The sequence below is a fragment of the Haliotis asinina genome, chromosome 5, assembly GCF_037392515.1.
Source record: "Haliotis asinina isolate JCU_RB_2024 chromosome 5, JCU_Hal_asi_v2, whole genome shotgun sequence".
NCBI classification, from domain to species: Eukaryota; Metazoa; Mollusca; class Gastropoda; order Lepetellida; family Haliotidae; genus Haliotis; species Haliotis asinina.
Window position 1 is genome coordinate 2,818,128 of NC_090284.1, and position 24,814 is coordinate 2,842,941.

At 38.7% G+C, this 24,814-nt stretch overlaps 3 protein-coding genes across 3 annotated transcripts in view; 2 read left to right on the top strand and 1 right to left on the bottom strand.

Moving 5' to 3' along the window:
• LOC137283512 (testis-expressed protein 2-like) overlaps positions 1-19,555 on the bottom strand; it is a 29,731-nt gene extending 10,176 nt beyond the window's left edge. The window contains exons 1-5 of the mRNA XM_067815054.1: positions 19,451-19,555; positions 6,043-7,285; positions 2,612-3,514; positions 1,327-1,553; positions 177-260 (exon numbers count right to left, since the gene is read on the bottom strand). Of these exons, the coding sequence (XP_067671155.1) occupies positions 177-260; positions 1,327-1,553; positions 2,612-3,514; positions 6,043-7,281 (2,453 nt within the window). The 5' untranslated portion in view covers positions 7,282-7,285; positions 19,451-19,555. The remainder of the gene's footprint in view (positions 1-176; positions 261-1,326; positions 1,554-2,611; positions 3,515-6,042; positions 7,286-19,450) is intronic.
• On the top strand, positions 10,893-11,597 carry LOC137283309 (uncharacterized). The gene has a single exon (XM_067814762.1). The coding sequence runs from the start codon at positions 10,893-10,895 to the stop codon at positions 11,595-11,597; it is 705 nt and encodes a 234-aa protein (XP_067670863.1).
• A 217-nt stretch (positions 19,556-19,772) lies between the features above and the next one.
• The window catches only part of LOC137284604 (serine/threonine-protein kinase/endoribonuclease IRE1-like), a 56,606-nt gene continuing 51,564 nt past the window's right edge, over positions 19,773-24,814 (top strand). Inside the window, exons 1-2 of the mRNA XM_067816485.1 lie at positions 19,773-19,953; positions 24,377-24,485. Of these exons, the coding sequence (XP_067672586.1) occupies positions 19,882-19,953; positions 24,377-24,485 (181 nt within the window). The 5' untranslated portion in view covers positions 19,773-19,881. The remainder of the gene's footprint in view (positions 19,954-24,376; positions 24,486-24,814) is intronic.

Sequence of the window (24,814 nt, forward strand, 5' to 3'; positions counted from 1 at the left end):
GCATATCAACGTAACAAAGGCTGTTGACAGTAACAGCTCAGCACACCAACATAAAAAAATTGACAGTAACAGCTTAGCACATCAACATAACAAAGGCTGTCGACAGTAACAGCTCTGCACATCAACGTAACAAAGGCTGTTGACAGTAACAGCTCACCTACTGTTACACTGCTTACCTTTCATCAGAGGTTGGGGTCTCCTCTTCTTCGTCTGTGGAAGACTCTGCACTGTCCTCCTCATCAGAGTCTGTTATGGGTGACCTGCCAACATTTCTGTGAGTGAGTTGTGCTTTATGTTTTTTAAGGGTGTCTGATACGGCATTTTCTGCCTTCCCCACATAATGTTCAAGTTACCTACAGACTAGCAGATTTGTGAAGATCCTGGGACTTCCTGCATACTGGTCGTCGAAGATATCTAACTAATCACTCACACAGTAGTCACAATGGACAAAACTTCTAGGTTTCCCTTCCATGTTTATTTGCTTTTCCCTGAGAGAGGACCCTTCAATGTATACGCACTTTCAGTGAGTGAGTGAGTGCATTTAGTTTTATGCTGCACTCAGCAATATTCCAGCTATATGGTGGTCTGTAAATAATCAGGTCACTGATCAACACCATGAGCATCGATCTGCAAAATTGGGAACTGATGACATGTGTCAACCAAGTCAGCAAGTCTGACCACCCGATACCATTAGTCACCTCTTACAACAAGCATAGTTGCTTTTTGGCAAGAATGGCTTGCTGAAAGCCTATTCTACCCTGGGACCTTCACGGGTCACGCACTTTCAGTCACACACATTCACACTCACCTGTAGATGTAGAGTCAACTAAATACAGACTGTACACACATTCACAGTCACACATAGACACTCGTACCTATACATGTAGAGTCAACTAATCACAGGCCGTGTACACACATTCAGTCACACACAGATGCTTGCACCTATACATGTAGAAACAACTAATTACAGGCCGTGTACACACATTCACAGTCACACACAGATGCTCGCACCTATACATGTAGAGTCAACTAATCACAGGCTGTGTACACACATTCACAGTCACACACAGACGCTCGCACCTATACATGTAGAGTCAACTAATTACAGGCTGTGTACACACATTCACAGTCACACACCGACACTCACACCTATACATGCAGAGTCAACTAATTACAGGCTGTGTACACACATTCACAGTCACACATAGACACTTGCACCTATACATGCAGAGTCAACTAATTACAGGCTGTGTACACACATTCACAGTCACACAGAGATGCTTGCACCTGTAGATGACAAAATGTAATCATTTTAAGGACCCTCACCTCTTATCAAGTGGACGCTGTGAAACATTCTGATGTGTAGTTTTCTTCAGTTTCATCAAGTTCACTTTTGTTGCGATTGTCATCTTGAAACCTCCATTGTAGGCAATGTCGAGGTCGACCCAGAAGCCCTTCTCATCCAGGTACGGTTTTCCTGCACGTCGGATGGCCGGGATCTCCGAGCCCATATCAATATCCATCACTTGTAGTTCTTCTATGAAATATGGCACCTGAAGACCAGGTTTATTTGAAGTCAGATAGTAGGAATATTACAGGTGTATGAATCATTAATGCTAGATAATCATTACTGATAAGATAAACCAGTAATTGATACTATCATTCAAGTCCCACATCATCGACAACCACAACCAGCGAAGTTACCCAACCTACTCTGATTGCTGTCGCTTCATAGGATGAGCAAGGCTGCTGGATAATTTGTATTGTCAACTGTAAATTTGTTACTTCCCTTGGCTGGCTTTGGGACCAATCAGATGTCTACATTGGGAAGTTGATAGAACCAATCACAATTCACTTTTCGCTTCTTTTAAATCATCTAACCAATTAAACTTGGCAACACAAACCATGCAGAGTTTCTCTGAAAGAAGTTTAAGGAGCTCTTTTATACATAGTTTTCTAAAGTTTCGCAGCTTACAATTTGTCTGTATGATTTTTAAAAAAATCTGAATCATACTACGAACAAACGTTTGCAGCTGCGATTGCCATCTTTGTTTGACACTGGCAAGATTGATTTTGATGGCAGCTTAGTTGATTGGCTACTGTAAGAATGAAGAGCAGGCAAAGGGAAGTAATAAAATTATCTGGCCAACCCATACATGCATACAGGGTACAGTGGAGACTTATTGGAACGCATACATTGGAGACATCAAGGATACATTGATCAGCAAGTAAACCCTACTTACATAAATCTTACTCAGGTCCTAAAGTTAATACACACACACTACTTACATGAATCTTATTCAGGTCCTACTAGGGGGTGAAATGGTATAACAAGGTATTAGTAGAACTCAGGTCCTACCAGTCAATACACACACAACTTACATGAATCTTACTCAGGTCCTACCAGTCAAAACACACCCCCTCCTACATGAATCTTATTCATGTCCTACCAGTCTATACACACACCCTCCAACATGAATCTTACTAAGGTCAAACCAGTCAATACACACACTACTTTAAGAATCTTACTTAGGTCCTACCAGTCAAAACACACACTCACTACTATTTGAATCTTATTCAAGTCATACTTGTCAATACACTCACTACTTACATGAATCTTACTGAGTTTCCTTTGCAACTTTTCAGTCACCTTCTCTGACCACCATTTGTCTCGAAGGAAGTCCCAGAAGATGCGACCAACCATTGCATTTACCCAGAACAGTTGCTTATCACAGATGAGGGATCCACTGATCGTGCTCCATGTGTTGTTTTCCTTTCCTGGGCTGGAGACACTAGAGGTGGAGGGCATCAGGCGTCCCATGTACTGTGCGAAGGCCAGGAGATCCACATCTAACACAGACTGGTTTTCTTTTGTGGATGGTGGTACTGGTGTCTCAGCTTGTGACGAAGTGGACGAAACAGAATCTGTAGAACCTTGTCGCTTGTGTCTCAAAGAAGTGTCCGAATTGCTCCGTTTATGTTTAGATTGACTTAAAATTGCCTTTTTGAGATCTAGTAAATGATTGCCTAAAGGCTTACCCATAGATGCACACACAAAACGTTTATACCAGTCTTCCTTTTCTCTCCCTGTGCGAGCAAACAGATAGAGAATACCACTGTCACATTTCTCCTCGTCAATGATTTCAAATCCTAACTCTCCATCACTGATGGGTGTGGTTGTATGTTTGGGAGATCCGGACACTGCAGGGGGTGTGCTGGCTGTCTTGGTACCACTCTGAGCCAGGGCCACACAGATTGGGTATTTCTTGCTCCATATCCGCTTCTTCACTAGGCCTGGGGGGAGCAGGAACACACGACTCCCCTGAAGGTCGAAATGGCGCTGGTGTATGAATGATGATGGCGTGAATGCTTCGTCCCACATGGCACGTTTTGGCACCCCTATCTTTGGTCGCTGTAGTCTTAGATGTGCACCTTCTAGACTTATGTAGACCGAGTGAGTCTGATTGATATGGTAGTCATCTGGGTTGTATTCCAACAGTTCATTCATCCAGCCCTGCATCAAACAGACAAGAGGTATTAGTCACATAAGACTGAACACATTTGAGAGACTATCATGACAACTGTTTTCGAGTTCATACCTCCAAAATTTGACTTGGCCGCATCTCGATTATCCATTTGTCCACTGTAAGAATGAGCATCTTAAGAATGAATGTCACTGAACCTACAGCTCACTAACATGTGCTAAACTTTCCAAGCTGTATTTCTGAGAGAAAAAAACATGTTTTCCTCACTCATCACATTAATGGTTTGCATTAAATTTGTTTTTTAAAAGTCCTACTGCCCTCATCGCTTTTCCAAAAAATGTGCCCAAGAAACATGTTTTTTTGCAGCCTAATCAAATCTGCATCAATACTTTCAAAACAACATGCAAAATGTAAAAATACATGTGCATAATATGCAACATCACAACCACATGCTAGCAGGCAGTCGAACATGTTGAACAGCCTTATACACATGTATACTCATATGTATTGATTTCAGAAACATGCATACTGTGACATTTCCCACTATCCTGATGAAGCCAATATGTAAAAGTGTCAATCCTGTCTGGTTGAGTGAGAAGTTGACTGCGTACGTGAAGAACTGATTGTATATGTGAAAAGCTGTATGTTTATGTGAAGAGCTGACTGAGCACATGTGAAGAGTTGAGTGTATATGTGAAGAGCTGTATGTGTATATATGTGGAGGGCTGACTGTATATGTGAAGAGCAGCTGTGTATATGTGAAGAGCTACTGTGTATATGTGAAGAGCTACTGTGTATATGTGAAGAGCTACTGTGTATATGTGAAGAGCAGCTGTGTATATGTGAAGAGCAGCTGTGTATGTGTGAAGAGCTACTGTGTATGTGTGAAGTACTACTGTGTATATGTGAAGAGCAGCTGTGTATATGTGAAGCGCAGCTGTGTATATGTGAAGAGCTACTGTGTATATGTGAAGAGTGAGTGAGTGAGCTTAGTTTTATGCTGCACTCAGCAATATTCCAACTATATGGCGGTGGTCTGTAAATAATCGAGTCCGGGTCAGACAATTCAGTGATCAACAACATGAGCATCGATCCGTGTAATTGGGAACTGATGACATGTGTCAAACAAGTCAGCGAGTCTGACCATCCGATACTGTTAGTTGCCTCTTACGACAAGAATTGTCGCCTTTTATGGCAAGCATGGGTTGCTAAAGGCATATTCTACCTTGGGACCTTCACGGGTCATGTACGTGAAGAGCTACTGTGAATATGTGAAGAGCTGAGTGTATATGTGAAGAGCTGACTGTGTATATGTGAAGGGCTGACTGTGTATATGTGAAGAACAGCTGTGTATGTGTGAAGAGCTGTGTGTGCATATGTGAAGAGCTGTGTGTGTATATGTGAAAGGCTGACTGTGTATATGTGAAGAGCTCGGTGTACATGTGACTGTATCTGCAAGGAGCTACTGTGTATATGTGAAGGACTGAGTATTTGTATGTGAAGAGCTGTGTGTATATGTGAAGAGATGATTGCATATGCGAGGAGCTACTGTGTATATGTGAAGAGCTGAGTGTGTGTATTTGAAGGGCTGACTGTGCATATGTGAAAAACAGCTGTGTATTTGTGAAGAGCTGAGTGTGCATATGTGAAGAGCTGTGTGTATATGTGAAGGGATGACTGTGTATATGTGAAGAGCTAACAGTATGTGTGAAGAGCTGTGTGTGTATATGTGAAGAGCTGAGAGTGTATATGTGAAGAGCTGTGTATGTATATGTGAAGGGCTGGCTGTATATGTGAAGAGCTGAGTGTATATGTGAAGGGGTGACTGTACGTGTGAAGAGCTGACAGTATGTGTGAAGAGCTGTGTGTGTATATGTGAAGAGCTGAGTGTGTATATGTGTGAAGAGCTCATTGCATATGTGAAAAGCTGAGTGTATATGTGTTAAGAGTGAGTGAGTTTAGTTTTACGCTGCACTCAGCAATATTCCAGCTATATGGTGGTGGTCTGTAAATAACTAAGTCTGGACTAGACAATCCAGTGATAAACAACATGAGCATCAATCTCCGCAATTGGGAACCGATGACACATGTCAACCAAGTCAGCGAGCCTGATCACCTGATACAGTTAGTAGCCTCTTACGACAAGCGTAGTCGCCTTTTATGGCAAGCATGGGTTGCTGAAGGCATATTCTACCCCGGGACCTTCATGGGTCGTATATGTGTTAAGAGCAGTCTGTATATGTGAAAAGCTGAGTGTATATGTGTGAAGAGCAAGACTGTGTATGTGTGAAGAGCCGACTGTATATATGAAAAGCTGAGTATGTATATGTGAAGAGCTGACTGTATATGTGAAGAGGCGGCTGTATATGTTAAGAGCTGAGTGTCTATAGACTGTACATATGAGAAGAGAGGATTGTATATGTGTGAAGAGCTGAGTGTGAGCTCACTGACTATAATACTTTATTACAAACACTACAAAATACAAAGAAGACAATGAATGCAAGGACTCATGACCTGTAATATGTCCATTTGCAGCCATTGCCAGATGACATCTTACCTTATAAATACCATCATCTTTGACAGGATCCTTCATATGTGGAACATACATGGGAGGTAAATCTTCAAGTGGGGTAAGTTTGAATTCTTCATGTTGTTTTGGTGGTTGTTTGTACCAGAGATACAAGGCCCAACCGGCGGACGCCAGCATGGCCCCCATCATCAGCCCCGACACATAGGAGGGGAGAGGCATGATCAGATATGCAAACACACACACAGCTACTGCGACCAGCTTCTGGATGGGGACTGTCTTCTCTGTAGACTTCACTACCTCTAATGTGGTTGGCGTCTCCTTGTCATGGTTACTTGCAGTCTCCTGGTCTGCTTTTGGTCCTGACTCAGTTTTCTCGACAACAGGTTCGTTATTTTCATCTCGCACTTCTAGATTAAACTGCAGTTCTTCCTCTGCTGGACTCGTGACCATTAGAGTTGACATAGTGACAGTTGCTGACGTTACAGGTTTAGAGTTTTTATTGACAAAACGGTTTAGTTTTGATCTCTGCCTGACTGACACATTTAGTCCAGGGTTGGAACTAAAATCCTCCATTGAGTTCATGCCAAAGTACTCATCAACTACATCTATATCATCATCTTCTTCATCATCCTTCCTCCAACCACTGGAGTCTTCCTCACACTCCTGGAAATGGTCAACTAAGTCATCTTTCACTGAACTGGGCAAAGCATCTTGTACAACAGGTACCCTCTCTGGCCTTACATCAGTCAAAATGTTCTCTCTCTCCGTAACCAGAATATCATCATCTAAAGGCTGCTCATTTTCTGGGCTGGGATTGGAACTGGAGTCCCCGGAAAATTCTTCTATTCTTTTGCTTATTGAATCAGTTATCTTTTCTTTGGTGTCAGTTATCTTATGTTTTATATCTGAAATGATATCTTTATATTCGAAAAAGCTCTTCTTGGTAGGAGATGAGTTACCATCATCCAAGGATTTTGAGTGTGAGTGAAGTTTAGTGAGTTTTGAATCTTGAATGGAGGTTGATCCTGTCCTGATGAGCTTCGGTTCCCCTGATGATCCTCTTCTTTCATGACTAGACCGCTGGGACTTGTGAGCCTCCTCTACAACCTTATCAAACTTTCCAGTGAAGATAGTGAGATCCTCATCCTCTTCTTCCTCCAGCGCCTTGAAGCTGATGCCTATTGACCCTGAAGTCAGCTTGGAGCCCAAGCTGGCTTTGGGGGGAGGAGGGCGAGGGGGCTTGTGTCCCTCACGTTTGTAACTCATTCCCCTGAAACAAGCACATTACAATCACTAACATCAGGCTTGGTTCTTGTTTACCATTTAATAGGAATGATAATAAAACATTGTTTTGCTAAAAAGGACATCTATTATTCTGTTCATATGTAAGATAAGGAATGGAACAGTGTCTCTGTACAGAAGTACGAGGACATATAGCTAGCTGCAATAAAGCTAGATACTATAGATAATAGACTTTCAGCTGCAATAGAGCTAGATACTATAGATAGTAGACTTTCAGCTGCAATAGAGCTAGATACTATAGATAATAGACTTTCAGCTGCAATAGAGCTAGATACTATAGATAATAGACTTTCAGCTGCAATAGAACTAGATACTACAGATAATAGACTTTCAGCTGCAATAGAACTAGATACTATAGATAATAGACTTTCAGCTGGAATAGGGCTAGATACTATAGATAGTAGACTTTCAGCTGCAATAGAGCTGGATACTAAAGCTAATAGACTTTTAGCTGTAATAGAGGAAGAAACTAAAGAAAATAGACGTTGAGCTGCAATAGAGCTAGATACTATAGAAAATAGACTTTCAGCTGCAATGGAGCTAGATACTATAGATAATAGACTTTCAGCTGCAATAGAGCAAGATACTATAGATAATAGACTTTCAGCTGCAATAGAGCTAGATACTATAGATAGTAGACTTTCAGCTGCAATAGAGCTAGATACTATAGATAGTAGACTTTCAGCTGCAATAGAGCTAGACATATAGATAATAGACTTTCAGCTGCAATAGAGCTAGATACTATAGATAATAGACTTTCAGCTGCAATAGAGTTAGATACTATAGATAATAGACTTTCAGCTGCAATAGAACTAGATACTATAGATAATAGACTTTCAGCTGGAATAGGGCTAGATACTATAGATAATAGACTTTCAGCTGCAATAGAACTAGATACTATAGATAATAGACTTTCAGCTGCAATAGAGCTAGATACTATAGATAGTAGACTTTCAGCTGCAATAGAGCTAGATACTATAGATAGTAGACTTTCAGCTGCAATAGAGCTAGATACTATAGATAATAGACTTTCAGCTGCAATAGAGCTAGATACTATAGATAATAGACTTTCAGCTGCAATAGAGCTAGATACTATAGATAATAGACTTTCAGCTGCAATAAAGCTAGATACTATAGATAGTAGACTTCCAAACTTTTAGATACCCACCATCTTTTTAAAAATCTGGGTATTCATTTCATATAAGCATAACAGCTGCGACATTTTTAATTCAATAACAAAAGAAGACAAACGCGGTGGCACAATGTCAAATTATAGCTAATACAGCTTTATCCATGTGAAGTCCCAAAACTTTCAAAGTCAGTTTGGTCATAGAATATTTGTTGTTTTATATCATTACAATCGCAAATGGCTGAAGGGATTGTATAAATCCAGTTAGAGTTCATACTGGTTGACAAAGTACCATATGTCAACATGGTCACTGGAATGGTGATCTACCTTTAGTTGTTCATGATCCTCAGCTTGTTTCATAGTGCATTGTCCTAATTTGTCCTGATTTAGAGATACATGCTAGTTTCATTTCTTCTTACTGCGATATACTAGTTAGTTTTACTGTCTTTCATCAACAAGTTTTTTTAAGTTGCACATTTATCATGAATTTATAATCATTTTAAGTCACGATATGATTGAAATGCTGCCGTTGTGACTGTGGAGTTTAACTCTCACAATCACTTGCTCATTACAAATGTGAGCAGTGAGATATATTATATATACACCAAGATGGCTTTTTTAGTGATATAACAGCCACGTGTTCACTCTATCAGTTACTTTTTTCAAAACCTTGTTCCCATCGTGTTGTTTCACTGCCAATCCGCAAATAGCCCAATTTACAAGTTCATTCAAAATATCATCATGAATTGATTCTGATCGTGAAACACAGTACTTGCCTATTAATGCAACTAGCAGTCCTCTGATGAATTTTTTTTTCTGTTTGTAAGGTGTTAAAAATTAGATATTTTACCATTAGCATATGGAAGCTTACGACACTTGCTCACCATTTTCAATTTGTTTACAGAAAGACGCTATTTGATTGGTTGTTATTTGAAGATGGATCAATCAGTGAAAGGCTAACAAACCACAATTGATATTCCATCTCTGTTGCACATTTCAATTGCTTTCAGAATTCATGAATTTTATAATCGTGATTATTTACAGATGGAAAAGCTTTAAGTTCCACTAACTTGAACTGATGTGATATGCAACGTGATTTTGATGTATTGGGTAAATACGCATTGTTACTTTGACAGAGTGTAAACATAAATATTTAGTATTTAGTGTTTTTTCATATGCTGGCATTTATTTTTCTTGCATATTTCAACTTTTCTCTAATGTATTTTATGCAAATACACAGCATATCTGGGACTCTGGCACTTGAACTAACAGTAACACAGACAACAAACAGGGGAGTGAGTTTAGTTTTACGCTGTACTCAGCAATATTCCAGCTGTATGGTGGTGGTCTGTAAATAATCGAGTCCGGACAATACAATCCAGTGATCAACAACATGAGCATCGATCTGCGCAATTGGGAACCGATGACGTGTCAACCAAGTCAGCGAGTCTGACCACCTGACCCCGTTAGTCGCTTCTTATGACAAGCACAGTTGCCTTTTATGGCAAGCATGGGTTGCTGAGGGCCTATTCTACCCTGGGACCTTCACGGGTCAACAAATAGAGGAATGTGTGTCTTTGGGAAGAAAATACATAACAAGTGTTTGCCAATAACATGGCAATGTCTACCGCAGCTATGTCTTCCGCAGTACTTCTTGCTCACACACAAGATGCGTGAAATGACTGGTGTCTGGATAATCACCCAATGTAGGCTGTCAAAAAATTGTTGACATAGGTTGCAATGTTTTATGGTATGCTGAAAATAAGGCCAAGGTCACCCAAATCGACTGGTGTCTGCATAATTCCCCAATGTAGGATGTCACCAAATTTGATGACATTGGGTCATAACATGTCATAAGATATCGCGTTAACAAGAAACGGGATGTGTGGACGTATATACGGATGTTGCGGCGGGGGACAAAAAATTGAGATGACCACAACTCTAAATGCTTCAGAGTACAATATACAGTTGAGTACTATTGTGTTGAACTCTGATAACGTGATATTTTGGTTGTCTCAATATAACATTTTAGTCTGGGCAAAATCCTTCACAATCTGCCACTATTCAAGCTCTTTTAACTCAATAAGGATGTCTCAATATTATATATCTGGATATAATTTCAAGGTCCCAGCATGCAAAATTACCCTTTTAATTCAGTATTTGCAATGAAACTTGATACTTTTCTCCCTTTAATGCGAAGCATCCCTCTAAACTGAGGTTGTTTCCATACTGCGGAATGTGGTAATGTAAACCAAATAGGGCTAATTGAAATTCTCACTGAAATCTACATGACTCATTTTGAACAAAAAACCTTGGCCTCCTCCCCATCCATCCTGTCTGCTGGTATAGGAAGGTGGATGATACCTTTGTTATGCTCAGGAAAGATCAAGATCCCACCTCACTACTCCAGCACCTCAATACCCAACACCCCTGTATCAAGTTCACAATGGAGATGGAAAACGACAACAAACTCCCCTTCCTAGATGCCCTTGTATCCAGAGACCCCTGCAACAACAAGATCAAAACCACAGTCTACAGGAAACCCACCTACTCTGACCAGTACATCCACTTCAACTCCAACCACCCCACTAAAACCAAGTCTGGTGTCATCTCAACCTTAACAAAATGTGCCAAGAATATTTGCTCCAGCAGTGATGACCTAGAACAGGAACTCAGCCACTTACAACATGTCTTCAACCAGTATCCATCTAACCTAGTCAAGAGGACTATCTCCACCACGCTCCAGGACAATCCTAAACTCACCAAGAAGGAAACCGCTCCCATTAAAATTACCCTTCCTTACACTGGCAAGACCTCCCATAAAATCAGCAGACTCCTTAAACACCAAGCTCGCATTGACACCATCTTCTCTGGCTCTGCAACCCTCAGGACCATTGTCCAAGCCAATGGCCGTAACCCACCCTCCAGCATGCAGCCCCCAAAAGGAGTGATTTACAAGATCAACTGTGAATGTGGCGATTCAAATATAGGTGAAACCTCCCGCCCCACTGACACCAACATAAAAGAACACAAATCTTCTAAAGCCAAGGCAGAGACAGCAAATCAGCCCTTTCAGATCATCAACAAAAATGCCCCTCTCATCGAATCAATAAAACTAATGATCAAAGATGTTATATACGAAAATCGATGACAAATGACATACTCGATGCTCCAATAGCTTGAGAAGAAATTCTAAATAGCATTTGGCAATTGAAGCTGAACAAATCACCATGAATAGATGATACTATATCCGAATTTTTCTTACACTCATCAGATATTCTACTCCCATATCTTGAATTACTGTTTAATGTTAACCTTGAGATTGTTTTTTTTCCACATTCATGTCCACTCGTATCATTGTACCTATTCATAAGCATGGGGATAAAAATCAATCTGGAAATTATAGAGGCATTACTCTTCTAAGTATCTTCAGTAAAATATCCACGGCCATCATAAATAAAAATTTAGTATTCTGGGCAGAATCCTTTCATAAGATAACTGCATCCCAAGCTGGTTTTAGAAAAGGATATACTACTACTGACAACATATTTGTTTTACACTCACTTTAAATAAGAAAGGTACCAAATTTTATGTTCTCTTTGTAGATTTTGTAAAGGCTTTCGATTCTGTTCACAGAGAGAAGTTATGGGATTTTCAGGATAATCATTCTTTAAGCAATAAAATGAGTAAACTTTTAAGAAGTATCAAAGATAAGGTAAAGATGTGTGTGAGAAACAATAATGAAACATCTGAAACTTTTGAGAGCCACACAGGAGCAAGACAAGGCTGTATCTTGAGCCCATTTTTATTTTCTTTCTTTATCAATGAACTAGCAATGCAGAGTCAATAGTCAAGCCTCTGATTAAAAACAACAAATTGGACTGTTCAGAACTGAAAAGCTATCGACCTGTGTCAAATTTGCCATTTCTTTCAAAACTTGTTGAAAAGGCTGTAGCAAAGAGGCTGATGGAACACCTTTCATCACATGATCTGCTGAATAGATTCCAGTTGGCACATCATCCACATCATTCCACAGAAACTCTTCTCCTAAGATTAGTAAATGACTTGAGAAATATTCTGGATTCTGGGAATATGGTTGCCCTTGTCTTAATTGATTTGAGTGCAGCGTTTGACACTGTGGATCATGCACAGCTATTCGAAATCCTGAAACAACAAGTTGGAGTGAGAGGAACTGCTTTGAGGTGGTTTCCGTCATATCTGAGTAGTCGGAGCCAAGAAGTGTCAGTTAAGGGTGCTACTTCATCAAGACTTGAGTTATCCCATGGAGTTCCTCAAGGGTCTGTCCTTGGGCCGATTCTATTCCTGGTTTATGTGAACTCGCTACCAGCAGTTATAAACAAGAACGGTTGCAGCCACTATGGATATGCAAATGACACCCAGCTCACTACCATCTTGAGACGGAGCTCACTTTTGGCACACCTGCAGATTGTGGATGACTGTGTGTCTGACATAAAGAGATGGATGACATCTAGGATGCTTCAGCTCAATGACAGTAAGACAGAACTATTGATAGCCGGCAGCCATAGGCAACTGCATGGAGTATCAGTCTCTGGTGTCAAGGTAGCCTCCTCTGTCATTCAACCCTGCTCTGTTACCAAGGACCTTGGAGTGTACATAGACTCTAACCTCTCACTAGGGGCCCACATCAACCATCTACGTAATGTCTGCCATCACCACCTCAGAATCATAAGCTCAATCCGCCGATACATCACCACAGACTGTGCCCATGCCTTAGTGAGATCTCTTGTCCTTTCTAGACTTGACTATTGTAATAGCCTCCATGCTGGATTGAACTCTGTGCAATTACACAAACTCCAAACAATTCAAAATGCTGCTGCCTGCACTGTATGTCTAAAATCCAAGCGAGATCACACCACTTTATCACTCATTTTCCTACACTGGCTTCCTGTTAAGTACCGTGTGAACTTCAAAATATTGTGTCTTGTATATAAATGTCTCCACGGTCAAGCTCCAGAGTACTTATCCGAACTTCTTACACTATACACCCCTGCAAGATGTCTCAGATCCCAGAATCAGCATTTACTTCCAGTCCCCAAAGTCAAACTTGTCTCCTATGGTCAGAGGACCTTTACCTACGCCGCTGCATTGATTTGGAATTCATTGCCTGCTGACATCAAATGTGCCGAATCACTGAACTCTTTCAAGTCCCTTCTGAAAACCCATTACTTCTCCATAGCCTTCTCTTAGATTTTTTTCTTCCTTTTTCAATTCTAACTATTAGTAACGTAATATATATGTTAAATATACATTTCACCTTTCTTTGTAGTGCCTTGAGCGAGCATCGAATGCATGGATACAGGCACAGTTACAAATACCCACTATTATTATTATTATTACCCATGAAAACTGTTCAACTGGCATCCACCTGTATCCCTACATAGTACAGTTATTTCTTCTGTTATTTGCTGATGATATCATACTTTTCTCTAGCACTATCCACGGATTACAAGCAGAAATGTATGAATTAGAAAAATACTGCAATGAATGGAAACTAACCATAAACAGAGACGAAATTAAAACAGTCGTTTTCAAGAACGGAGGCTAACTTGCTGCAAAAGAGAAATGGTATTATAAATGTGAAATACTAGAAACAACTACGTCTTATAAATACATAGGAGTTTATTTTTCAAACCACCTATCATGGTCCTTACATGTCAGAAATGCATCGCTGCAAGCAAAGAAAGTATTAATTGGTATAACTAGATACATTTATATTTTAGGTGACTTGTCACAAAAATCATTTTTCAAAATTTTCAATGCTAAGATTAGTCCCATAATTTTATATGGTTCTGAAGTTTGAAAACTGCATACATTTGTATGCACTTAAAAGATTCCTCGGTGTGAAAGTTACTACTTCGAACATTATGGTCTGTGGTGAATGTGGAAGATTTCCATTACATGTTGAATCAAAAATGCAAGTAGTAAAACACTCGTTAAAAATCTTACATATGTCATCTTACAGATTACCCAAAAAATGTATAAACATGATGATATTGTATGATAGAAATGGAAAACATAATTGGGTTACAAATGTTAAACATTTACTATTTTCTACTGGTTTCGGTAACATATGGCTTGAAGAGTGCATAGACTCAGATCCTTTAAACAAAGGTGACAAGTTATACAGTATATCTCCAGACTTGGCGTGACCAATTATCTGTGTCAAATAAATGTTTTTATTACAGAATGTTTAAGCAATCTATATACAATGAAACCTACTTATCATCCTTGTATGTTCGGAAATTATAGTATCACGCTTACAAAATTTCGTTGCTCCTCCCATGATTTGTTAATAGAAACGGGTCGACATGTTGGAATAAAAAAGACGATAGAATATGTAAAATGTGAGATTCGAATCTAATTGAAGATGAGTATCATTTCATTTGTGTCTGTCCAGCCTACCATACTTTGAGAAATAAGTATATTAAGAAATATTACTTTGTACATCACAATATTAATAAATTTATATCTCTATTAACCTATTCTAGTAGGGAACATCTGGAAAAGTTGTCAGTGTTTCTGCATCATGCCTTTCAACACAGGAGAAATGTCCTCTCTACTGCCTACTAAGTCAGTATATTCAATATACAATAGGCCTGTGGTCTCTTCACTGCAAATAAAACATATTGGATTGGAACTCTGAAAGTTCGACGAATTCGAAGGCCTGTCAACCAAAATCCAGGACTTCACAAAAAGGAAACTGTTGGAAGCCATCGAAATCCGTTTCCACAAACCTATGATCAATAGAGATCAAGGATACTGCATACCATCCGCCTATGAAGAATTATTCAAACCATAGACTATCTGAGCATTGTGTCTGTTTGTTGTTACTACTTATCCAATTCGTCATCGGCGTCATCACTAGTGCTCTCTGTTGTTTTAGTTCCCTACTGACCTCCTCCAATTATGTACCACTTGTTTATATGTACCACTTGTTTACTCTATCACATACTGTTGTTAATGTTAATCCGCTGTTTGTCACAACATACCATGTATAGAAGCTTCTCACTATTTGATTGTATTCACATTTAGCTTGAAAACGATGTAAGAATCTACATCGAAATGTAATAAAGAAGAAGTTGCAATCCATAAAGCTGTATGTTTCCTTTTTGACTCATCAACTTCTAGAATGCCCATTAAACAAGGGCTAATTGAGTTGAAGGTGTCACTTGTTTGTTATTTAATCAGGATTTATTAAGAAGGAACTAATTTGAAAGTACTCACTGTTACGACTAAATACCACTGATAAAGGATCATGATTTTGAATAAAGAAATTCTGAGAATACAATGAGGGTTTTGTGTAATGATGTGACTAACGTGAGCTGTTTCTTAATCTTGTATGATTCAAGATGGACATTGTATCATGTGCTGTATTGTGTATGATTGCGATCTCTATGAGTAAAATTGTTTATCATCCAAAACTGTGTTCCACAGGAGATATCGCTTGTGTGTGATCAGCAATATACACCAAGGGGAGATATCGCTTTGACAGTAGATTTTGCACAATGGCCTGACAGTGCTATGATGTCATGAACTTGATGATGTCACAATGCTATGACATTGTTGCACTGAAAATCTAATGCAAGTGCTGTATTCAGTGATGTACATTTTTCACTGAAAACTAATAAAGAATGATTTTGAATGATAAATAGAATCTCACCCTTGTTTCAACTGACATCAATTATATCAATACTCATTGATAAAGGTAAAATATCCTCTGCAAGCTTGAAATATTTGTTACTTTATCAACTTGTGTTGACATATTTGAAATCATTCAAAACGTGGGTGAGATTCTCTATATATACTAACAAATATCCATGAGAGTTACTTTTGGTTTTGTTTTCTTTTATAGTGATATGTGACAATATGCCCTGGTCGGACATCTTGAAGTTCGAACTTGATATTTTTTCTTGGTCCCATGAACATCGAGACAACAGTGCTCATCTGTATGAGCCTACACGCCTGCTTTGCCAGTCACTATGCTACCATCGCATGCAATCAATTAAAACTTAGTGTAAACATAATCATGGATAACTGGGCAATCAAGCACCATTCATGACACAATTCTTTATTGCTATTTCTGCAAGTAAGCTGAATCCTGATTTTGACTCTCATCTAAATGTTCTTGACATAATCTGCACATTTTTTATAAATTAGCAGGAAATTTTACTTTCATCAACTGCTTGACTTCAAAATGTCAGATTCTTTTTTCCAGCAACGGCTTCTAAAAACAATGTGACAAGTGTAATTGTCTCCTATGCAAATATCAACCAACCACTGAGGGCTTGCTTCGACCACCCACTGAGGGCTTGCTTCGACCACCCACTGAGGGCTTGCTTCGACCACCCACTGAGGGCTTGCTTCGACCAACCACTGAGGGCTTGCTTCGACCACCCACTCACTCCTGGCTTCTCAGGATCAGAACAATAATATAATAATCATGGTGATAATGAAGCTGATGTTACATTTACCTGGAGCAACAGAAACGTGATCAACTCACCCAGGGAAACATTCACTAAGTGGATAAGTTGGCTTTGAATTGTATTTCAGTAATAGCATGGCATGTCAGCCTGATGAGGACACCCCTTAGGGATACAAGTGACAACAAACCTGACCACAGGTAAAGTGCTGGACTGACAAACAGCTATTACGCCATCCACTGTTGGCAACATCTCATGTGCTATTACATTTATTGAACTGTTTTTCTTGACATGTTTCCTCTAAACTTTGTTCATATAATTTTCATTATGGTTGTTATGGACTTTTGACAGTGAATGTAAAAGGAATAATTTACCAGTAACTACAGATGATTGGAGTACATCAAAGTCTGATAATCATTAATTTATCTTTACACAATGGTCTGATATCTGTACATTACTTACCTTTCAATTCCAGTTTATGCCCAAAAGTCCATTAAAGATACAGTGCGTAGGGCAGTTCCGTATCACTAACGAAAAACCAACTGCATGCGCCTCCACAAAAATATATCTGAAGCACCTAAGGGCAATTTCTGACTGAGCAATGTTTCATGATTGACTATAGAAATATTGCATAAAAAACCCTCCGTCGTTACAGCAGTTCCGAATCATTTCAGGGTATTCCGGGTCACGTGACATAACGAGGCAGTGTTCGGTTATTGGTGCTCGTTTGGTGCAACAGGGGTCTGTGTCAAACAGTACCACGTGTTTAATTAAATAGATGCGTTAACAATTTTTATAATGTTTGATAAACGAATAATTAACAAACATTGCAGTTGATAACAACATCCACTTGGCAGATAGTTTTAACACTTGCTGCTCATAACAACATACTCCAGAATCATGATTCCAGGTACCAGTGTGGGCTGAAAATATTTTCTTGGGGTTAATACATAAGTGGTTTATGGTACTGATCTCTTCAGTATTGATGTATAGTATTTTGTCGTGACTTTTACATGCGACTTTAACTTGAAATGTACAACTATCGAGGCAAAATAACCCATCATCAGTTGCTGATTGTAAAGCTAACGAGCATAATCTATTAATACCAGCCTATTAGAACTCTTTATGAGTGTACGTCTATCTTCTTGTGTTTAAAAATGAAACAAAATTAAACTATAGCTCGAGTCTACTCCAACCTCATTGCTTTGGCCTCTGGCATAAGTAACAGGATATTTTTGGTTGTCATAAAAGGTCACTTTCTGTTGCTGTGGTTAATAACATAATGACACAGTATGACCATGCCTCCTCCCTTCTCTGCCGGTGCAACAGGCCAATGGAGAAAACGTGGAACAGGTTCTCCAGCTGGCTCAGCAAACACACTTCAACCTACATAAAGAATTTGCCTGAATGACCCTGCAAGACTGCTTGGCACTTGTAGTGAGTCGTACCTTACTAAAATGCATCAAGTTATTAAAAAAAGAATGATATGACTTGAAAACAAAACAAAACAATTTCAACCCCAAAGCATTGTCAAGTTGCTTATTTCCAATATTCATAACCTTTTACCTGACAGACAGTTCTGTACCGCATATTACGATTTGGCGAAATGAAGACCAAAACGTTTTATGTATCTACTCTGTGCAAAGAACATCTAAGACAGACCCTTGAGTGAGTATATATTTTAAATAAAGGCAACCAAAGTAAGATCGTGAAACTAATTACTCTATTTCAACAGTAATTACCATTTTTCGATGGTTGGCAGTCTTGAGGTGATCTCTATTTTCTGGAGATCTGGAACCGACTTAAACATGTGGTTCGATAAATTGCTCATTTCTAAAAAAATATGGCAGATGTAGAGAAGATTTTTGTTGCTTTTCACAGGTGAAAAGTATATGCATGCAATGGAGTGTTAACGTGAAGCAACTTGATTCTAGTCTTATTTGAGACGGGCCATTTCGAATGAGTTACCTTTTCCTGATGTGCCAACAACAAATTACGCGATGATAGGTATCCTTGATACAGGGCGCGCAAGTAAACTTCTGATTCAGATCAAGTAAAACAAAATATATCACCTTGAAGAGCAATGTCTCAGCTTTAAAATGAGAGAACGAGTGAAGAAATCCATCGAGATTTAGAGTTTTTAGGGTTTAATGTACGTGGCAGTGATCCGGAATAGCCGTGATCCGGAATACCCTTACCCACTGTACCATAAATAAAATAATTATTAAAACAGTAGCCTAAATTCACATTAATTTCAGACACATTAAACAAAACTCTGCGAGTTACACTTTTCAAATTGTCACTCGGAGGTGGTTCCTAAGGATACTTATGGCAAAGGATGATATTTAACTCATATGCATGATTTTAACAACAAATCTCTGTCTAGCACAATCCGATCAGCATGATGTAGGCCTATAAATGAGATTAGAAATGCATCGTCTGCCATCGTTGAGCACCATTTTTATAAAGAAACAAATAAAATATAGAGTCCATACATTTGAAGCAGTACATTACAATTTTACAGGTCAAACCATATAATTACCTAGCTGTTGTCAGCCATCATCACGACCTATTTCTAAATGTGAGTATTTCATTGACAGATTTTGGATGGATCACTCCTCTTCACTTCCTGTTTATTCCTTCACGCACTGAATTGTCAGAACCAATGAAATGAGTTTACGTAGGAATTACAAATGATAACTTACTGTGTAAAAAGATAGATTTAATTACTGAACCCTTTGGGTAGAGTGAAATCTGTACATATATACGGAGTGCACCGCAAAATAGCTTTTTGGCAAATATAATAACTTACCGTTTTGTTTTAACCAGTCGTCTGACCCTGAAGCAATCACTTCGGAACTACGCAAACAAATATGGAGGCTCTTCATGCTGTGAAATAGAGATTGCATTTGTTGACAGAAAACAAAACAGAGTCAATATAGGGTGTTTTTGAACGATGACAATTAAATTAACATGCCGGCACATGTTGGGATTTTGTTTTTCCTAACCCTTTTGTGTGTTGGGGCTGGTGGAAATGTCAGTCAGGTGAGTAACTCATGCCGTGGACGTGGATGTGCTTCTGATACTGTATACGAGGATGGGAGCAGGAAAGTCAGTTATTTGTATGTTCAAAACTCTATTAAATGTCCACCCTATCTCCCCCATAAGAAATAACAGACGACAAGTTTCTAGATGGTAAAGAGGACTAACCATTTCTGATGACGAATTGTTTCACTGTATGACGATCGTATCAATACAATGAATATTGTAAGGAGATCCAGAGTCAGGATGTTCTGTTCCATGTACACATGTACACATGTCCGCATGTGCACATTGTGTCACATGATTACAAGTATTTATCAATCAAAATAATAATTTTCTCAGAACTCAGTAGAAGTTAAGTCACAATTATATTCTCTTGCTGGGAACCGAAAAACTTGCAAGACATGTCTGTTGACCAGAAAATGGTATTTTAATCATGTTTATCATTTCATTGTATCATTTCATCATTTCTTTGCTGTGTCTATTCACTCCTAATATCCGCTCTCTTTTCATTGTTTGTGTATGTTTGTTTGTGTTCCATTTGATTGTGCAAGCTTATGTCTAAAAACACCTACTTCTACAAATCTATGCAAGATACCTGTGATTAATCAGTGTATCAGTTAAGCTTTAGATACATTTTTTTTAGCCTTTGCTGTAACTTCTTTCCTGTCTTGCCTCAGGTATATTAAACAACATGTAAATTCAACATAATGTCATATTTGGGATTTCACTTTCTTAGTAAAGTACAAATTCTAGTACTTTTTTCGGTTGAGTCCCATCCGGGATTCGAAACCGCACCCTCAGAGTCAGGCACCTAATCGCCAGCACACAAAGTCAGCCGCCTAGCCCGCTCAGCCACCGCGACTTCCACAAAAATGAAAGTCGGACAACTGGTAGTCTAGACTCCGTACTCTGAGGGTGCGGGTTCGAATCCCGGATGGGACTCAACCGAAAAAAGTACTAGAATTTGTACTTTACTAAGAAAGTGAAATCCCAAATATGACATGTTGCATTTGACCACTTTCTAAATGGCGTCGTGTAATCATAACATGTAAATTGCAATACATTTATCACATCAGACCTTGATTTGTAAGCCAGTCTGAGATTGAATAATTCAAAAAGACTTAGTAAAGCCAAATGAGAACTGTTGACAGGTAATCCAAGTGGTGCTAACATAAATCAACCTGTAACAAGTTCATAACTGAGCATCATTGAACATGGTGAATAATGAAAAATTCACAGGTGTATGGTTATACCCATCCTCGATATCTCCAGGGTCTACGTTCCGAAAAGTCTCCACTATACCCTGGACGCATCTACGGGTCGGCCCGATAATTTTATTACCTCCCTTTGCTGACTCCGCTTTCTCACAGTAGCCAATCAGAGTGGTCGCCGCTATAACCGAACTTGCCAGTGTCAACAAAGGTAGCAGTTGCAACTGCGAAGGTTTGCTCGCCGTTTGCGCGACTCACAATTTGGGGAAATCATACATGCAACTTTATAGGTCCGAAACCTTTTTTAAAATATATGCAAGAAATCCATCTAATACTTTCAGAGAACCTACGCATGGTTTGTTTGCCAAGTTTAATTGGTTAGAGAATTTAAAAAGCGAAAGTGAGTTGTGATTGGTTCGCTCAACTTCCCAGCGTAGACACCTGATTGGATAAAAAGCCAGCCAAGGGAGGTAATAAATTTATCGGGCTGAGTCGTAGATGCATCCAGGGTATAGTGGAGACTTTTTGGAACGTATACCCTGGAGATATCGAGGATGGGTTATACCATGAAACATGAATGCATGTCAGAAATGAGTGGTAATGTGTTGTCTCTTATGCAGCTGTTGCCTAATAAATAAGGATTGTTACTGTTAATATCTATGAACTGAATTTTATATTTTCTGTAGCAATAAGTACATACATGTACTTATTTATTGCCTTTCATGTTTCATGTTTGGGGTTTTTTAGTGTGTGTTCTTTTGGTTAAGCCGTGCTCAAATTAACATTTCCTGAGTTGTAGAAATGTGATCTGTTCATCAAACATTAATAAGGTTTTGTGTCATTCCGGCAAGCCAGATAGCGACTTATACCTTTCTTGTGGCCACGTTCATGACTGGACCTTGTCTAAGCGCATATAGGCACAGTGATAAAAAAATTGTCTGGTATTATTGCCAAGGAAAGCTTTCTTACCGGAGCATGCCTAAGAAACCTTACAATAGTTGTACATGTAATACACATCATGCGTGCACTAAACAAGTAATCTGGTGCCTTATACTATTCAGAAATCAACAAAAAAAAAACTTAAAGGGCTATTATTAAGTGTTTTTCATTTATATATATCAGGTAGTAGTCTGTTGTACAGACCCTGAAGCAAATATATCCAACAAAGCTCATGCAAGTCTAGAAAATGTGGAAAGTCTAGATTCCCCTAGCTTCAAGTGAAGGAAGTCTAAGGGTTCCATTTCATTATGTTATATTTTTTACCATGAACTACTTTTCAGGAAAATATGTTCATTTCACTATTTGTTAGTCTAATCATTTAGCATGTTTGCAAGCCCATGTCCTGTAAGACAGTTTGTTATATCTGTCAGTTACTTATGTAACATTGACAATTTTTCCTTCTTGGTCAGTTTATGTCCAATAATTGACACTACCCATGCGCAGTGCATTTGTAGCCTAAAATATAAAAAAAAATTATTTTAATGTTTTTGTTCTATTGACACAATATTATTACTTGATATTAAATATTAAGGTTTAAACACAGAAATGGAATATGATTCAATCTTGGACATCACGTCACAGATGCTTTCAGAAACCCAAAGTTTCCTTTCTGTGCAAATATGTTTTCTATCCAACTGTAGCCATCAGGGTTATTGCTCTCCTGTTTGATTGTTTCTATTGCATGTTTGGGTTGATAAAAAAAGAAAAAAAAATAGCATGCACCATTTGTAGTGTTGAAATCCTCAAACATCAACCAGTCAGTGATTAGAAATGCTCTGAGCTGCATTATCTAGAAAATCAATTTATGGCAGCTAATGAGCACTATTGGGCAGTTTAGGAAGCTAAAGCTGAGTGTCCCTTTAAAATGTTTGTCTGTATCACAATGCCAACATGAAAGACATAGATATAGTGCTATTAAGTCAACCTGGAAAATCTATACACATGAATGTGGACCACTCAGTTTCAAACCTTGTCTCTAATTTTGACTCAGGAGTTTGCTGATTTTGATTGCCTCAGGGCTTAGTGATGTGTGAGTGTTTCCACTATGATGTCCATCTCTGCAATGTTGACAGATTAGCATGTATGCATGTTATGTCAGGGTTTCACATGACTGTGTGAGGTCATGTGAAATGTCTAAACATCTTTGTCTTTAAGGTAACTAGACAATCTTTATTAGCAGAGATCGGTATCTTGTTTGTTTTGCAGGACTCACACACAAATATTCAGCAATATGTGCCCACCTTTATCTATTCAGCTGGACAAATTGTACACAAAATATCCTATTTCTACAAAATACAAATTGTAGGATTTTAAACAATATTCACTTCTCGTGTTATTTGTCGCACTGACCTGGAAATGATTTTTGATGCTATGACGAGTCTTTAATTACCCAGATGTGATCAAGAGAATGTAGATACTTTCTGAAAAATTTGGAAAAATGGTCAAATCACTTCCTAAATATAACGGGTGTATCTCAAGACAACAATTAAACTGTTCATATTCATATTGGTAATGAATGCTATGGATGTGTCTATAAACATGATAAAAGGTTGGGGAAATAATTTTCCAATATTAACTCATTCAACAAATTTTGAGATAGGAGTGTACTGATCTTCCAGATATGTACATGTTTAATCTAGATTTGTGTATTGGTTGTTGAGGTTTGAGTATAGGTCAGACAAATAAGTGTGAAAGCTCCAAATAAGATTGAACAAATACTGGATGTTTAGTTAAAATGTAACCATTTTTAGTGTGTACAAATGTCTTTGAGTACAGATTGTCGAGTATCACCTTCAGAATGCACCACTGCCTTTTGAAGACAGATTAGTTGTAATGTCTTCCAATCAATTCCCAAATCTACACAAGTTTTGAGATGATTTTCATCCCAATAAAACCATACAGTTGTGCCTGGTTCTTGCACAGCATGACTGACAGTTGAAGCTATATCAGTGTTTGCGTTAACACACAAACATGCGTTTTTAACACAATGAACACGCGAACAGTATTTTGTGTGCATGTTTTGGATGCGTATATTCCATTCTACATAATTTTTAAAGTACCTCAAAACAATAACATGTAAAAAGAGCAATAAAGTTTGGAATGATTCAGGACTGTAATGAAAATTTCACACACAGATGATTTGGACTACATATGTATAATTTTATTTCTGCTCACACTTGTACAAAACCTCGTGCAAACACTGTATATTTCAGCCCAACCCACTGACCGTGCAAGACTCCATCATCTTTGTGTCTACCCTGAGTGGAACATTCTATGCTGTCAGCAAGAATACTGGGAACACGCTGTGGTCTCTTCAGGAAGGTGAGGTGCTACCATAGAGCAGCTAGCTTCCTTCCATGAAGAGAGTTAGTGAGTGTGGTTTTATGCTGCTTTAAGCAGTATTCCAGCAATATGACATCAGAAAACCAGAAATGGGCTTAACACATTGTACCCTTGTTGGGAAGAGAACCCCTGTTCTTCGTTATGACAAACAGAAACTTTAACCATAAGGCTACATCAGGGCCCCTCCAGGTAGAGAAGCAGATTTCATATTTGCAAATATATTGAAATGGTGTTGGATCTTTGTTCATGACTGTGATTTGTAGTTGACTCTTTTGAATACATGTTAAATATGTCCAGCTTATGAGTAT

Coding starts and splice junctions, on each gene's coding strand:
- LOC137283309 (XM_067814762.1), top strand. CDS start 10,893: ATGGAGATGGAAAACGACAACAAACTCCCCTTCCTAGATGCCCTTGTA.